This window comes from Ascochyta rabiei, chromosome 5 (assembly GCF_004011695.2).
Source record: "Ascochyta rabiei chromosome 5, complete sequence".
Lineage (NCBI taxonomy): Eukaryota > Fungi > Ascomycota > Dothideomycetes > Pleosporales > Didymellaceae > Ascochyta > Ascochyta rabiei.
In genome coordinates, this window is record NC_082409.1 from 1,815,320 (window position 1) to 1,830,760 (window position 15,441).

The 15,441-nt window shown below is 54.2% G+C and overlaps 6 protein-coding genes across 7 annotated transcripts, besides 6 other annotated features; 4 read left to right on the plus strand and 2 right to left on the minus strand.

Moving 5' to 3' along the window:
* Positions 1-231: 231 nt before the first annotated feature.
* EKO05_0003766 (uncharacterized protein) lies at positions 232-1,323 on the plus strand (the record flags this gene model as incomplete). The annotated part of the gene is made up of 2 exons (XM_038938577.2): positions 232-403; positions 473-1,323. 2 exons carry the CDS (start codon positions 232-234, stop codon positions 1,321-1,323), a joined length of 1,023 nt encoding a protein of 340 aa, XP_038800512.2.
* A 1,072-nt stretch (positions 1,324-2,395) lies between these two features.
* EKO05_0003767 (uncharacterized protein) lies at positions 2,396-4,420 on the plus strand (the record flags this gene model as incomplete). Of its 2 annotated transcripts, XM_059636230.1 has the most annotated exons (3): positions 2,396-2,575; positions 2,627-4,009; positions 4,130-4,420. In XM_059636230.1, the coding sequence occupies 3 exons, from the start codon at positions 2,396-2,398 to the stop codon at positions 4,418-4,420; spliced, it is 1,854 nt and encodes a 617-aa protein (XP_059492213.1). The 2 variants fall into 2 exon arrangements, with proteins under 2 accessions (XP_059492213.1, XP_038800511.1); XM_038938374.1 differs by having other exon boundaries at positions 2,627-4,420.
* Positions 3,542-3,574: a tandem repeat.
* Positions 4,421-6,246: 1,826 nt separating the features above from the next.
* Positions 6,247-7,023, plus strand: EKO05_0003768 (uncharacterized protein; the record flags this gene model as incomplete). The annotated part of the gene is made up of 1 exon (XM_038945277.1): positions 6,247-7,023. One exon carries the CDS (start codon positions 6,247-6,249, stop codon positions 7,021-7,023), a length of 777 nt encoding a protein of 258 aa, XP_038800510.1.
* Positions 6,740-6,783: a tandem repeat.
* Positions 7,024-8,274: 1,251 nt separating the features above from the next.
* Positions 8,275-9,129, minus strand: EKO05_0003769 (Acylglycerol lipase; the record flags this gene model as incomplete). Its single annotated transcript, XM_038945276.1, has 1 exon — positions 8,275-9,129. One exon carries the CDS (start codon positions 9,127-9,129, stop codon positions 8,275-8,277), a length of 855 nt encoding a protein of 284 aa, XP_038800509.1.
* Positions 9,130-11,922: 2,793 nt separating this feature from the next.
* Positions 11,923-13,577, plus strand: EKO05_0003770 (uncharacterized protein; the record flags this gene model as incomplete). Its single annotated transcript, XM_038938599.1, has 4 exons — positions 11,923-12,167; positions 12,220-12,642; positions 12,693-12,924; positions 12,972-13,577. 4 exons carry the CDS (start codon positions 11,923-11,925, stop codon positions 13,575-13,577), a joined length of 1,506 nt encoding a protein of 501 aa, XP_038800508.1.
* A 589-nt stretch (positions 13,578-14,166) lies between these two features.
* Positions 14,167-14,221: a tandem repeat.
* A 158-nt stretch (positions 14,222-14,379) lies between these two features.
* Positions 14,380-14,429: a tandem repeat.
* Positions 14,430-14,587: 158 nt separating this feature from the next.
* EKO05_0003771 (Transcription initiation factor TFIID subunit 9) lies at positions 14,588-15,373 on the minus strand (the record flags this gene model as incomplete). The annotated part of the gene is made up of 1 exon (XM_038945275.1): positions 14,588-15,373. One exon carries the CDS (start codon positions 15,371-15,373, stop codon positions 14,588-14,590), a length of 786 nt encoding a protein of 261 aa, XP_038800507.1.
* Positions 14,601-14,633: a tandem repeat.
* Positions 15,251-15,330: a tandem repeat.
* Positions 15,374-15,441: the final 68 nt, after the last annotated feature.

Below are 15,441 nucleotides of genomic sequence, written 5' to 3' on the forward strand. Positions count from 1 at the left end.
CGAACTTTTGGGTTAGATGGAGCCATGACCGAGGCTACAGGTGCCCTAACTGCTTCGGGATTCTAGCGTGCTGCGGAGCGCTTCCACTACTGGCAGGAGGTGTGCATGCAGAGGATACATTTGTTGGATGACGCAATTGCTGTTCAAAGCTAGCTATATATCGTGCTGCTCGATTGACTAATGCACAAAACATCCCGCTGCTGATCCTTCCTGTCAATTATGCCTGTCTCGATGCCTATCAACACGCTCAAGGGCAACTGGCAACGCCTTGTCAAGAACGACCGTCTCAAACGCTCATCCCAGGTACTCTCAGTCGTGAACAACCAAGCCTGCATATTCGGTGGAGAAGTACAGCCTCGCCAGCCTGTCGACGACAAAATAGATGTTCTTTCGCTCAATGCTGGTATGTCTACCCCTCCATGCTCAAGCCATCACAGTGCGCCAGCTTCAACATCATACTGAGGGGCCTCAGATTCACCAGACCATGAGACAAAGAGCTTGAGCGAGGCACCAAGCCCTCGTGTCGGCACCGCATCTGCCGTCATCAATGACTCACTCTATCTTTTCTCCGGTCGCGGCGGTGTTGATATGGCACCGGTAGAGGAGAACGGCGCAGTATGGAAATACACACCTTCCTCACAGTCCTGGGATAAGCTCTCACCGTCCGATACCTCAGCCTCCTATCCACCAGCTCGAAGCTATCATAGCTCGGCTTCAGACGGAAACTCCACCTTCTATGTCCACGCAGGGTGTCCAACCTCAGGTCGTCTGTCCGATCTCTGGGCCTTTGATGTCGAGAAGAAGGAGTGGAAGCAGCTATCCGATGCGCCTGCGCCGCATAGAGGAGGCACTAGTATCGCCTACAGCAACGGGAAGCTGTACCGCATGAACGGGTTCGACGGCACTACCGAAGTCGGCGGGAGTGTCGACATCTTCGACGTTAGCGCGAACAAATGGAGCACAAAGTCTTTCATTGCGGATGGTAACGACGGCCCTGAGGCACGCAGCGTATGCACTTTACTCCCTGTCCAGCTCGGCAGGAAACAAAAGTTGCTCACGTTGTTTGGCGAGCGCGATCCATCAAGCCAGGGGCATGCTGGGGCAGGGAAAATGTTGGGCGACGTGTGGATATACGACATCAGGGAAGAGTGGTGGACGAAACTGGAGCCCAACAGCGGTGATGATGGAACGCCAGCCAATAGAGGCTGGTTCGATGCTGACGTTGTAAAGGGGCATGGTATGGGAAACGACAGTATTGTGGTACACGGAGGACTTGGAGAGAACAATGAGAGGTTGGACGATGTTTGGTTATTGAAATTCTAGAGTGACTCGTTGCTCCGGTGCATCAGAACCAGAATTAGATCCACAATACCAACCATACCGAGGAAAATCTCAGACAGTTATTGCACTGTTTATATACTATCTTCCCAACCTATTGACGATAGAATCTGGAGAACACCAGACGGTCGATAGACTGCGTCACAGCTAGGTTGAATATCGGCATCCTTCCTCAGTCGCCTCGCCGCGCTGCCGTAAATACACGTTAGTCAATGGTGGCATCACGACTATAGCCATTACAATCCAGATCAGATTCCAACATCCATAACATCCTGCTATGGTATGGCAGCATTACAGCGGCAGCACGACTTCCTACTATAGCGTGGCGGCAGCGGTGATGGTAGTATAGCGATCCTATGGCATGGCGCAGTGCGAGTAATCAGCTTCTGGTATGTCGTCTAAAATGTGCTACAACTACCCTGTTGAAAGCTTGCGCTATGTATCATGTATCTAGTCCAGTTAATATAGGAAGAAAAACAGAGGTTTTTCGATCGCTCTCGCGGGCATGTTCGTTGCGCTGGCATTGAGAGGACAGTGTTGTGGATATTTTGTTAGACCTAGACTTGGTTTTACAACAGACATCTTGACTGCCATTTCTTAAGCTATCTTTCGTGAAGCCTACCTAGGCCTGATCGTTAATCGAGGAGCCTTGAACAAAAGTACAGGTCAAAACGTAAATCTTCCAGAGTTGACGCAATGTGCAACGCTGGTTACCAAAGATACACTATGAGCACACGGTCTCTGTAGCTCAGTGTGAACTTGGAGAACTCAATCCTGGACAGAGATGGAAATCACATTAGCCCAGATCAAAAGCTAAGCATCTGGTGAAATGCAAAGCTTTGGCTGTAGCAACAGAGGCTTGAACTTACCTGATATATGACTTTGGGTTGGTTCGGCATCAACCATTGTAACGAGAACTCTGTCTTCTCTGCTAGTCAAAGAAGCACTTCTATCAGCGTCACTGGCCCGTGCGCGCGTGAACTTCGACCGCGAAATCGTAAACAAACAAAGGACATCACCACCGTTCTAGCGCACACAACGCCATACCGTGACCATCATGGAGTCATACAATCTCAAGACTGCGGCGACATATATCAACAATCTACTTTTGGCTCGTGGACTACTCCGCGATGGAAAAGGCATCGAGTTCGCGCACCCATCGCGGGCGGAGGGCGGCAAAGAAGCCACAATGGCTCAGATCATCAACCTCGTTCACGATCTTGTCCTGAAGCGTGATGTATGTTGAATGGAAGAGCTGTGCGGCGCAGCGATATTGACATGGATGCAGCGCGATCAGGAGTATCGAGAATCTGTTGCGGAGACAGTACGGAACTTGCGCTCAGAACAGTCGCGCCAGTTGATATCGCTCGAGAAGCTGCAGACTCGCAATGCAGATCTTACACGACAGCTCTCTCTGGCTCAATCGCAAGAGCACGCTGCTCGCGCCGCTTTACGAACCGCCGAATCATCCGCACGCAAGCTACGCGCAGAAATGTTGCGACTGAAGACAACCGTAGATCAGGTCCGGACAAGCTGCGCAAACGATGTACGAAAGCGCGATGTACAAATCCAGCGCTTGAAGAGCCACTTGACGACCCAACAGCGTGGGAACAAGACAGGATTAGTCGGCGCAAGCATTACGATCAACCCTGGTGTTGCAGGCTTTGGTGGTTCGGCGAACACGATCAGGAACGACGAGCCAGACCTCGAGGATCCGGGCTATAGCCTGAAACAAGAAACGACGGACTTCCTGACACAGTTGAGCCAGAGCTTGAGCGATGAGAATGACAGTCTCATCGGGCTCGTAAGGAGCACGCTCACGACGTTGAGAGAGTTGCAGGGCATGCCTGAAAGCAATGCGCAGGAAGATGCAGACGGTCACTCAATAATCGGCGAGGAGGACGAAGATGTACAGCACGGCATGATGCATGCTCTACCAACCAGTTTCGAGACCCTCGCCAGCGACACGGACGTCGTGTTAGACAATCTGAAGAACCTACTCACCAATCCCAATTTTGTGTCAGTGGACGAGGTTGAGTCCCGAGAAGAGGAGATTCACAGATTACGAGCAGGCTGGGAGAAGATGGAGGCCCGCTTGCGTGAATCCTTCAAGCTCATGGACTCTTGGCGGAAGCGCATGACAAAGGGTGATACTATCAACCTAGACGAGCTCACGAGAGGGCTGGACTACGACACGGATCTGGAAGAAGATGAAGGGGACAATATTTCAATGATCGAAGAAGAAGATGAGGACGAAGGAGAAGAGCTTGTCGAAGAGGATGGCGAGGAAGCTATGGAGGACGGCAGTTCAGTCTTTGACGAGGATGTTCAGGAGGTGGAAAATCAAGAGGAGCTTCCTACACCAGAAGCAGAACTTGCAGCAGAGCAGACGAACGGTGATTCCCGTTTCGACGGCAAGCCACGACCCGAATCGCAGGCTCTCCAGGAGACGAGCGGCAACAAGTCACCCAACAAATCGCCTCGGAAGGTTGCTTTCTCAGCGTCCATTCCGAACACCCCATCTCATGCCGAAGATGAGGCGACAGGCACATCTGGACTTGATCTGGTCGACGTGGAGACGACCAGCCACCCTGCCTCGGTAACAAAAGCTTCCCCGCCAGAAGAGGGTGCATCGAGAGCAGCAGGCCAAGATGAGCGCACACCACGCCATGTACGTTGTGACAACATCTGCGACCCTATCTTGAAGATGGCCTGCAAAGTCACCCTTTCTTCATCCCCATCATTTTCTTTCGACTCACCCATGACGACGCTCTCTGACACCCGGCAACAGGCAAAGAAACGGCATTCGAGTCCACATGCCCATCCCGAAGAGCGATCCCCAAAGCTGACCATGTTCGATAAGCTCAAGGCAGTGCAGGCCGAAGCGGAAGTAGCCGCTGCCAGAATCCAGTCAAGTCCTGTCAAGTCTTTTAGATCGGCGAATGGCGAGGATGCAACAGAAGAGAAAAGGCAAAGGCGTCTGACTCGCTCACCAACGAAGCCCTCACGCATTGGAGGTCGGCCAAAGAGGAGAAAGAGCACGCTGACACCTGCGGAGCTGGAAAACCTCTTAGGCTGCTAATCGGCTGTTGCTTGCGTCGTGGATGCCTGTACGGTGTCACGAAGACAATTTACTAGTGGGGCGCATAACGAAGCTGCATTCCATTAACCTTCTCAACTGTTAAAGTTCAACCCACTTCGCGATGTCAAGTATCGGGGTGGCTGGCGCACGGGTAACCAATACTTGTCGGATCTTCCTTGATTGGGCAGTCCACGAGGGAAGTTGCATGAACCAGGCCGTGGGTCGGCGCGTAGGTACAGGTACGATTACCCTGAACAGTGCGCACACATTGCATTCTGCGATGCAGCAACCGATACGAAGGTGCCTCTAATGCGAGCGATTGCGAACAGGTGTGAGACTTGAAGGATAAAGACGGTCTTGTACAGCGGTTCATGTACTCATGTCGCAGAGTCTGTTCTTTTCTTAGCACCGCAGGTCCTACTGCAACCTACGCAACACAGCATCGCGCAGCCACACGTGCAACGCTTTCTTGTGCGTCGAGGGTCATGCTACAGGATGCCTGCCTACACATTCTTGTCCCACGGTTGTGTCCTCTAGCTTCCGCGACTCTTGCACAAACCTGTTCAAGGCCGGCGTTTGCGGCCTCGTTCCTCTCAAGCGCTGTGCCTCCACCTTGCAGCCGCGTAATATCTCCTTCCGTTGAGCAGCTCATGTGCACAGCACATCTGCACCTCTGCACATCACTAGGCATGTTATCTTCACATGGCGGACAGGGTAAGCCGGCACACCTGCTTGCGATGCAGTTGGTTGTGGAAGACAACCGTGGTGGTTGGCTGCACTGTCAAGGCTCTAGGTTTAATAGCCGCCCACGTCCCACTCTGGGACATTTAGTGAGCGAGTGCAATGCTGCAACCACCCCTCATTGGCCGGTGAGGAAGAGGAAGGCTGGGCTCCGCAGAGAAAGGCTGCTAAAAGCCACCGATGCGTCGGGGTACATGGCTGCAAGGCCGCAGGGACGAGGTTAATAAACCTGCATCTGTCTTCGGCCTTCCCTTGGCTGCACGTTTATCGATGCAGTGTGATGGAGTGGTAGATGCACAGTGCACACCAAGGAGCGCGCATCACATGGCTCGACCCGTACTCATGCGTGATAGGCTGCGTCCTCGCATGCCGTGTCTGTGCGCAGAAGATGGATATTCCCCGCTTGCTTCGGCCAATGACGTCTCAGAAGCAGAGCGCCGGTAACACGAAGATGCCCTCCGACCACTCGACATACTCCGTCAAGCGCTCAACACACATTCGATAGACTGCACATCCACGCCCCAACCAGCCTGCTCCCTGCGAACATGGCGTGCGTGGGCTGCACAAGCAATCAATCGCTTCGTAGTGCCGTCACTTCGGCTGACCCCTCGCAAAGCCTCGCAAAGCGAGTCCCGCTTGCGCCAATCCTAGCCCTCTTTGGCGAAGTGCTGTACCATGTTGGATTCTATATATGTCGGCCTGGGGCCCTCACTCTGACCTTTTCTCTTCAGCAAGCGTGTCAAATTCTCAGAGCTGTTGTGTTCGTTTTTTCATCCTCCTTCTACCTTTTCTGTTTCTCGGCCTGGTGCCACCTTAATTCAATCTTTTTTCACTCTTACCAAATTCTCGTAGCCGGTCTACCTCCCCCGAAAACCTAATCTTCAGCTCTACTTGCTCCATCTACACCTCACCAAACAACTCGACAAACTCGCATAATCGACTTTCGTCAACCATCTTTCTACCGCTTCATCAGCAATCAACCCTGTCGTCTAGTCATTAGCTTGATCAGGACGCATCACAAGACTCATCAGTCATCATAATTTTAACTACCACCGAAAGTTCAAGAAATCGAAACTTCAATCATAATGGCCGCCATCCAGCTTAACTTCACTCTCCGCACTTCCGCCAACTGCAAGACCGTCCACCTTCTCGGCTCCTGGGACGGCTACCAGGGTCAGCTCCCGCTCTCCAAGGACACCAAGAAGACTGGTGGTTGGGTCGGCTGCTTCAAGTTCCAGGGTGCCACCCTCAAGCAGGGCCAGCGCTACTGGTACTACTACATCATCGACGGCTACCACGTCTCCCACGACCCCGCCAAGGACCACACCACCGAGCCCACCACCGGCCGCAAGCTTAACATCATCGACATCCCGTCCAAGGCTGCCGCCGCACCCGCCAAGTCCTCCAGGGAGTCCCGCCGTACCTCCCAGAACATCCCCAAGGGACGTGGTGTCTCTCCTTCCCGCATCGTTGCCCCCAAGCCCCAGCGCCCCGGTGAGACTCGCCAGGTCATCAACACTCAATACAACCAGACCACCCTTGAGGAGCTCAACCGCCGCTTTGCTCGCCAGGACATCAACTCCGACTCCGAGGACGACTCCGACTCTGACGCCGACTCTGACGTTCCGTCGCTCACCTCTTCCCGTTCTTCCGGCAGCTCCTCGCCATCCAGTGTCAGCTCTGGTAGCTCATGCTGCACATGCGAGCGCTACGGAATCACGCGCAAGGGTGACCGCGTCAAGCTCGACTGCGGAGGTGCCCGCTGCTCTTTCTCCGACGAGTCGGACGAGTGCAGCTCCGAAGACGAGTACGTCTACGAGGAGAAGAAGACCCGCCGCCACGGTGTCATCATCCGTAACTAAAGCAACCAACCTGCAAACTGTGATCTACGAACCGCACGACCATTCTACGTTTCGACTTTTCTTTCTTTCTGTGCATATTATGACGACCCTTTTACGATCTGTTTTGTTTTTCCGCCGCTCATTTGGCAAGGCGCGCTTTGACTGCCGCTGGTATTGAAGTAGGGAGGAGGACTAGTAGGGAAGACGGCTCTTATGCCTCGAACAAACCAACAGACTAGCGAGCATCACGATGGAGTTACAGCTCATCGAACCATGATGTAGGAGAAGACACGCTCATGTAGATTAGATCAATTACATGGCTCGTGTGACCTATTCAGAGATGGTGCCTTTTGCTACTGTGAGTGATGTGATTACGAGGGCCAGGTGGTTGCGAAGACATCGGTGCCACTGCTCAAGTCGCGAGCCAGCCACCAGCTATTTGTCAGTGTCCTGTTTGATTGTGCTACTACGCATATGAAAGTTCACGTTCGAAGATACCAGATGCACTTGCCCAAGCCCCGGGCCAAGTTGCGACTTCCGCAGCCTAGCATTGAAGCTCGACCGCTCAGCCTCACAGCCCATCATTCTGTGACTCCCACAAGCACCGCTGAAACGTGACTCGGCTGGACCGTGCAGCCACACCCGAGTCGTACAAGACGACAGCGGAGAACAAGCGCGAGAGCGAGTTCAGATCTGTCCATTGTTGGGTGCGTACTGGAAAAGTAGACCGTGGCTGACACACATGCAACGACGGGTTCGAGACTGGATCAGTGAGGGGATGCAACGTCACCGTGCCCGTGTAATGGTTCATGATGACGATGTGGACTGGGTGCTCAATAGGCATCCAATGGCACCGGACGAACACGACAGTCGTGAGACATTGTGCGCGACACTCATCTCGTGGAAGGAGCAAGGTCCGCAAAGAGCTGGACTTGTTCGATCTAGGGGACTCACTGGAAAGGCATGGTAGGAGGGGTGATGAGGACGGCGGGGCGGGAGAGCGCGATTCAAGATCACGACGTCTTGGAGACAAAGCCTCCTCTGGATGGGCAGGCCTTTCCTACATGGTGCCTCGGACTGGGTCATTGCTGGGCGGACCAGAGTGGCATAGTATTGCAGGCGCCTGTATGTTGATGCAGTGACAACTTGGGCCGTTTTGAGGCATTCTGAGAGGGTGGAAGACGGCACGTGTCAGGAGTAGGGCCTGAGTCTGTCCAAGGTAAAGTGATGAGCACTGCATGTCTTTCTTGATGTAAGCCGTCATCAGTAGCTTCACACGTGCTTCTCTATCCATCCAAGTATCTCCTTCAATACCTCGTCCGCACATGGCGGGTCCAGCAACAACTCATGTCTCCCATCTTCGTACTTTCGAAACGTCTTATCCTCGGACGCGATCCCATTGACAAATTTCTCGCTCCCCTTCCACTCCGTATACGTGTCGGCAGTGCCGTGAAGCACCAAAATTGGCACTGTCCACTTCTTGAACCCGTCATTGATCTGCTGCATGGTATCGAGAGCCGTCGCCGCTAGCAGAAACGGAATCTGCCGTCGGGTCACGAGCGGGTCTGCGGTGAACCGTTTGATCTCCTCCTGGTCCCTAGTAAGGCCGTCGAGCGATGCACTGGGCATGGGGACAGAGACGGTTGGAATGGTCCTCGCCAAAGCCCCCACCGCAGCTCTTGCGATGCTTGGGATGAGATCCGGCAATGCTGGGCCCGTCATCACGACTCCGTTAAGGTTCTCAGGGTCCACGGTTACGCTCCCCGCTGTGACGAGTCCACCGAGAGAGTGTGCGAACAGAAAAATGGGCACTTTCTCTTTGCTGGCGAGTCTCCGCAGCTCAACGTGGTCTTGAACAGCTTTTCCTATGTGTGTCACTCCTCGAGTGCCTGGTGACCGTCCGTGGCCCCACATGTCCAGTGCGTAAACGGTGTAGCCAGTTGCGTTGAATTCGCGGACGAGGCTGTGGTGTGAGTCCACGTATCGTTCAGCGTACTCGCAGAAGCCATGCTGGATTACTATTATTGCGCGCGCAGTTGTTGCTTGGGTCCGCCAGATGTGTGACACCGAGCCAGTCGAAAGAGTGACAGTCTCGTGCTTCAGTTCCGGAGTTGTAGGTTGCGACATTGGGAAGCCTTCTTGTACAGAAGACACCTTGTGTGAGTTTAACTGAAGATTCGTGAACGTTGAGGCTGACCGTCAATGTTCTGGCTGCGAAGGGGTAGTAGTTGTTTGGAAGCTAGTGCTCGGAATGTGAAGAGCTCCGGACCGAGCCGGGCGTTGTGTAACTCGGAGCCGGACCCAATACGCTACGTACACTGTACCGGTAGGCTCTTTCATAGTTTTCTTCTTCTAAAGGCAGCGAATCCTCACTTTGTATGCGAGTCGCTTGCAAGCCCTGATCTTCTGAGTCTGAGGTAAGCAATGACGCGCTTGCGTACTAAGATTGGAGCGCACGTGTACCAGTGTATGGCGCAGGACGGCCACTTACCCTCTGAAGCATTTTGAAGGAAAAGCAACGAGTTCTTGCGATTTTTCTACGATCTCAAGTCGAGGTAGCTCGTGGACTAGTCGATCATGTTCTGTCGCAGTAGAGATAGGCCGTAATACCGTGGCTAATTTGGCTAGTATATGTGCGTACAAATACTACCTCTTTAACTGCAACAAGTTCCTCTAACGATATAAAGGGGTGAAAGCTCGAAGTTCCACTTATCCGCCCACCACAAGCGGACCAGGATGAGGTTGAGCAAAATCCATCTTTTACAGACGCAGAGTATCGAAAGCAAGCCCAAAGACTGCTAGACATGTAATATTAGGTACACACATCAGACATACAAGTCCAACTTAATCAAGCTGGGTCAGAAGGCAAGATCCGTATGCGTGCATAGAGATCTCTCAAGATAGAGACAATATCTCAAATGCTGGATAGTCAGATCCATTTCGTGTTACAGTACAAGCAAATGGACTCATTTGATGGCTGAACCGTATCCTTGTTCCGCATCGCTTAGCCACTTGGCGGCGTGAAGAGAGCCTCGGTCCATCGACAGAGATCAAGACCCCTATTGGTGTCGTTTTCTCAAGTTTGTATCGGTATCACCATGCAGGTGTACGGTGTTGTCCCTCTCGACTGCTTCTTGGCCACGGGAGGTATCGGATGACCTGTCGACAGCGGGATTGAAGCCTCGGTCTACACAGTCGGTGTGATTGGTGGTCTGGGTCGCGGTTGAGAGTGAAGTCGAAGAACAAGAAGAGGCGCACTGTATGGCGTTGCCGTGCATAAGACCTGGAATTAAAGCCTCGGTTCCTGGAATTCTGCACGTATGACTATTGGCGGACAGTGCCAGATCTGAGGTATCGCTGATCCGGGGAAAGGCCCCAGCAGGACCAAGCATTCGGATACGAAAAGCAGGCAGGTCATCCTCAGCCCTCCAACTTGGGGTGTCCTTGGCACATCTTGCAGATTGACGGGAACGCAATACTAGAATGGAAGCGTTGGGTGTACCTGAATGTCTCACAAAGCAGCATTGTCGTGGTTTGGTAAGAGCACAAAACGAGCTGGAAGGAGGTCGTCTAATCAAGCTCGAATCATCACGTTGTCATGAGGCTATGAGACAAGCTGTAGTTCTTTACGTGCGATGTCACCAAGAGCCGTTTGGAAAGCCAAAGATTAGGGAAGGAAGTGCGTCCCATGCGTCAGTGTACCGAAGTGAAGTGCCAAGTTCGCACGGATATCCAAGGCGTCGTAACTGGTACCAAAGGCGAACACAAAGAAGATTCCCGGCTCGCAGGGCCTGCTGATCTTCCGACAAGAGCGCCACTACATCAGCCCCGAAGTCTTGGAAGTCGGTGGATAGGCCGCGGACGTCTGCAGGCACGGATCCTGTCGCCTGAAAGCGTCTGTTGACATGCCCATGACGATGAAAACGAGCCGCTAGTGCGCGACAGTCGGATGATCCATGCCCTGCGAAACAAGATGTTCCTTGTGACCTTGGATTTCCCATCCTTTGTAAGTGCTTTTGTGAGCGAACTCTGCCTCGCACATGAGCAGCTCGTCGACAGCTCAACCACTGTCTGAACATCGAGCGTCGCCGACGCTTCTTCAGCAGCAAGCACCAGGTGCAGCTTGACGAGGGCGACTTTGACTGTGCCAAGCCGGATGTCCAGCCACGGCAAATGCTAAGTGCGTCTTCCGGCATGCTGCGGCTTGTTGGTGTTGCATCAGGTTATCGAATATCGACACATCCCCCCTGTGCATACCGGAGCAGTGTCCTTGTTGGGACAGTCCAGACGGAGACTGTGGGGTGTCGCAACGCCTGTGGGTTTACCCCGCGTGCGAGCGCTTGCAACGTGGTGTTATGCAGATCCTCGAGGGTGGCGAGAAGGCACAACGTTGAGCAGCGTTGATCGACGTTGAGTGAAGAACCGCGCGTTGGCTTGAATTGCTGTTAGTTGTACGCCCCCCGCGCGTGCAGTGTCGCCTCGGGTGTTGTCAACTGCCGCACAACGACCAGCGCAGATGCTTGCGTCGTTAGCTCTGCATCTCGATTGGCCCGCTGGTGGGTCGTCTAGCGACGGAGGCGTCCTCTACATGCGGGGTCTCCACGCGCCAAGCCCAACCCCAGACTCGCCCATCGCTGAGCGCCCAGAGCGCCTCTCTTTCATTCTGGGGCTCTCCACAAGCTTGGAAGCCGCTGCTAGGACGATTGAGATCCCATCACTCCAATAGGTGTCATCGCCGGGGCCTCGGTATCTTTCCAGATTTCCAACGTCCAGGCATGGCCCACAGACTGCTTGGCAGTGTGTAATGGTCGGCCGTACAGGGGCCAGCTGAGCATATAATGCTATCGTGCGATCATGAACCCACCGCCGTGAACTAGGGTTCTTGTTTGTCCCTCCCATAGCCTTGCTCGTACCGCAAAGATGGCGAACAGCATGCAGGCCGCTGCCTACCACAACGAATACAATGTCGACAACGAAAAGGAAATCGTGAGCCACAAAGAGGACATCAACAGCTCCACTCATGACGACTATGAGTGTGAGTTCACGCCGGCGGAGCAGAGGAAAATCATCCATCGGGTCGATCGTCGCCTCGTCGTTACGGTGGGAGTGCTGTACTGCGTCTCACTGATGGATCGCACAAACCTGTCCGCTGCTAGCATTGCTGGGTACGTCCACACGTTTTCCGCCTGGTGCCATGGCGTTGCTGACGAAATACAGTATGAACAAAGAGCTGCATCTCAACGTCCTAATGGGCACTGTATCGCGTTACTCCGTTGTAACCCTGGTCTTCTTCACCACGTACATCTTCTTCCAGCCACCCTCAACTGTCATCATCCGCTACCTTGGACCTCGCATCCACTTGTCCGTCATCGTAACTCTATGGGGAGCGGTCATGATTGGGATGGGTTTCTCGCAAGACTGGCAATCCCTGGCTGCGCTCAGAGTGGTGCTTGGTATCCTAGAGGCCGGCTTTTTTCCTTCCTGCGTCTACTTGATGTCGACCTGGTACACGCGTTACGACATTGGAAAGCGATACAGTGTCTTTTACATCCTTGGGAGTCTGGCTTCGGCTTGTGCTGGCATTCTTGCGTTTGGCTTGATGCAGTTGAACGGGAGAGAGGGTCTGACAGGCTGGCGCTGGTACGTGTCGTCTCACAGTACAGACGTCTCAATACACTGACTCATTCTAGGATCTTCATCATTGAGGGTGCTCTGACTTGCTTCCTCGGTATCGGAGCATATTGGATGTTGGTTGATTTTCCCGACAAGGCGCACACCTCCTGGAAGTTCTTGACTGAGCGCGAGGCAAAGTTTATCATCAATCGCGTCGACCGTGATCGCGGCGATGCTAAGCCAGAACCTTGGAACATGGCGAAGTTCTTCAAGGGTGGTCTGGACTTCAAGGTCTGGTGCTACGCTTTGGTGAGTTGGACACAGTGCGGATACGGAGCTGTACTGACCCGTTTCAGATATTCTTCAACACCACGACAGTGTCGTACGCGCTGGCATACTTCCTCCCCGTCATTCTGCAAATCAACATGGGCTTCACTGTCGGCGCCGCGCAGTGTCTCGTTGCGCCACCCTACGCATTCGCCGCTATCATCATGTACGGATGTGGATGGGCCGGCGACAAGTGGAAGGTCCGCGGCCTGATCATCGTGTTCAACATGATTCTGTGCCTCATCGGTCTGCCCATCATGGGATTTGCTAAGAGCCCGGCTGTCCGGTACTTTGGCGTCTTCCTGACGACTGCCGGTGCCAACAGCAACGTCCCGGCAACCATGTCGTACCAGGCGAACAACATCCGTGGACAGTGGAAGCGCGCCTTCTGCTCAGCCACACTGGTCGGCATGGGCGGTGTTGGTGGTATCGCGGGAGGCTTGGTTTTCAGGACTCAAGATGCGCCGACCTACCGCCCGGGTATCTACGCCTGCATCGCAACCAGCTGTTTCTCTCTGCTGCTTGTTGCTGTAGTCTCCCTCATTTCGATCAGGCAAAACAAGCGTGCGGACCGCGGCGAGGTTGAGCTTGAGTGGACCGAGGGTGACCAGAAAGGCTTCAGGTACACCATCTAGTGCTTGCTATTCCACGAGGATATGGAGGTGCAGTACCATGCTGTGCGCTGTAGATGATGAACATGACCATATACCCCTGTAGTGCTGATAGTAACGAACATTTCATAAAACTCTACTCTGGTGCTTTCAAGATGTACTGCCGTCTCACGAACGTGGTCTGAATTGGATCTATCAGCAAAGCAGAGGCAGAACCGAGGACATCGAATCGCTTTGTACTCGACATATCCGTTTACTAAACACGATTAGTTTCGGCAGCACGCAACGACCCGGGCCTCGAAGCAGCCCCTCACCTCCGCACCACCAAAACACGACCCTTCACCAACCCGTGCACCCGAACCATCGGCAATGAACAGCAGCGATGCATTCAGTTCAACGCCAACCAGACTGCTGCTGGAAATCTGCGCACAAGAAATGTCCACTTACATGCGCCCTCGACTCAGCCCCCCATCCCAAACCCCACCATCACAACCACGGCACAGCTGAGACCCGCCGAGGCCCGCTAAGTTCCTTTGAGTCCCTCTGAGTCCTAAATAGGGCATATTAATAGACGCCAAGGTGATTTTCTTTCTCCTAGAGAGCGGTAGAGTCTAAGATAGCAGTAGAGTAAAGATGATAGACTAGAGAAGAAAGGCAAGAAGACAGAACTAAAAGGGTGTTTACTAAGTTTGCAGTATTTTTCAACATCTGCTTAGTTTAAAGAAGGGGTTTAGATTTAGTAGGTAGGTAGGTAGGTGTGTGCAGATCGCGATCCGAGAGAGGGGTTGCGAGGGGTTGTGCTCTTCTGGGATTCTTGTGGGGCAGCATGGTCGATGGAACAATGGAACAATGGATGGATGGATGGAAGATGTGATGTCATGAGAATTCGGAGAGAATGGTATCGAGAGTGTAGAATGACAAGAAAAACGCCTGCAAATGCCATGTGTGCTTTTCCGCCTCCGAGGGACGAGGCGTCGGTGTTTCGTCCTTGGGAGTTGGGAGTTGGGGTGAAGGTGAATGGAAGAGGAAAGACATCAGCCCATGACCTCCTCGAACTCATCCTCATCGACCTCCTCATCCATGCCGCCCATCTCTGTATCCGCCTCGACCGGCGCGCCGAAGCCGTCAGCGACCGCCCCACCGCCCACGGGACCGCCGGCAGCAACGCCCTCCATGTCCTCGTCGCTCTCGACGTCTTCCTCGGCTTCCCACGCCTCCTTGACCCCCCACCCGACGCCCGTGAAACAGTACCGCTCAGGCGGCAACCGAAGGCCAAACTCGCGCTCCACCCGCGGCAGCGCAACGCGGTTCCGCTCCATGGCAATCTCGGCCAGGAACTCCTTGCCCAGCCCGGCGCTGCTGCCGCCGCTGCCGCCCATGACGGCCGCGCGGCCCGCGACGCTGGTGCGCAGCGCGTTGAGACTGATGCCCTCTTCGGCCGTGGGGTCGCGCTTCTTCTTCTCGCTCTGCGGTAGGGACGACGGGACGGGCGGCTCATACGCCAGCGCGTCGGTCAGCACGCCGGATGTGTAGCGGTAGGCGAAGTCGAGCAGCTGGAGGGGGACCCGCTCCGTGTACGCTGTTACGCCCATGTTGGCGAGCAGCAGGTGGATGAGGCGCGCGTCACGTGGACGCTTCGAGGTCCCTGTGTCGAGGAGCGAGGTCGAGGGGTACGCAGTCGACGCGGATGTGGGTTGTGCGGTGGGCTGGGCAGCGGATTGAGGTTGCGGTTGGGATGCGGGCGGGGAGTTGGTGTGGGCTGCGCTGGCGGTCGCGGGGGGTGTGGATATGCCGTTGGTGTCAGGCGCGGGCGACGCCATGGTGGATGTGTGGATTGCGTGTTTTCTGGCGTGGATGCAAGTGAGGTTGCGATGAACAGACAGACGCG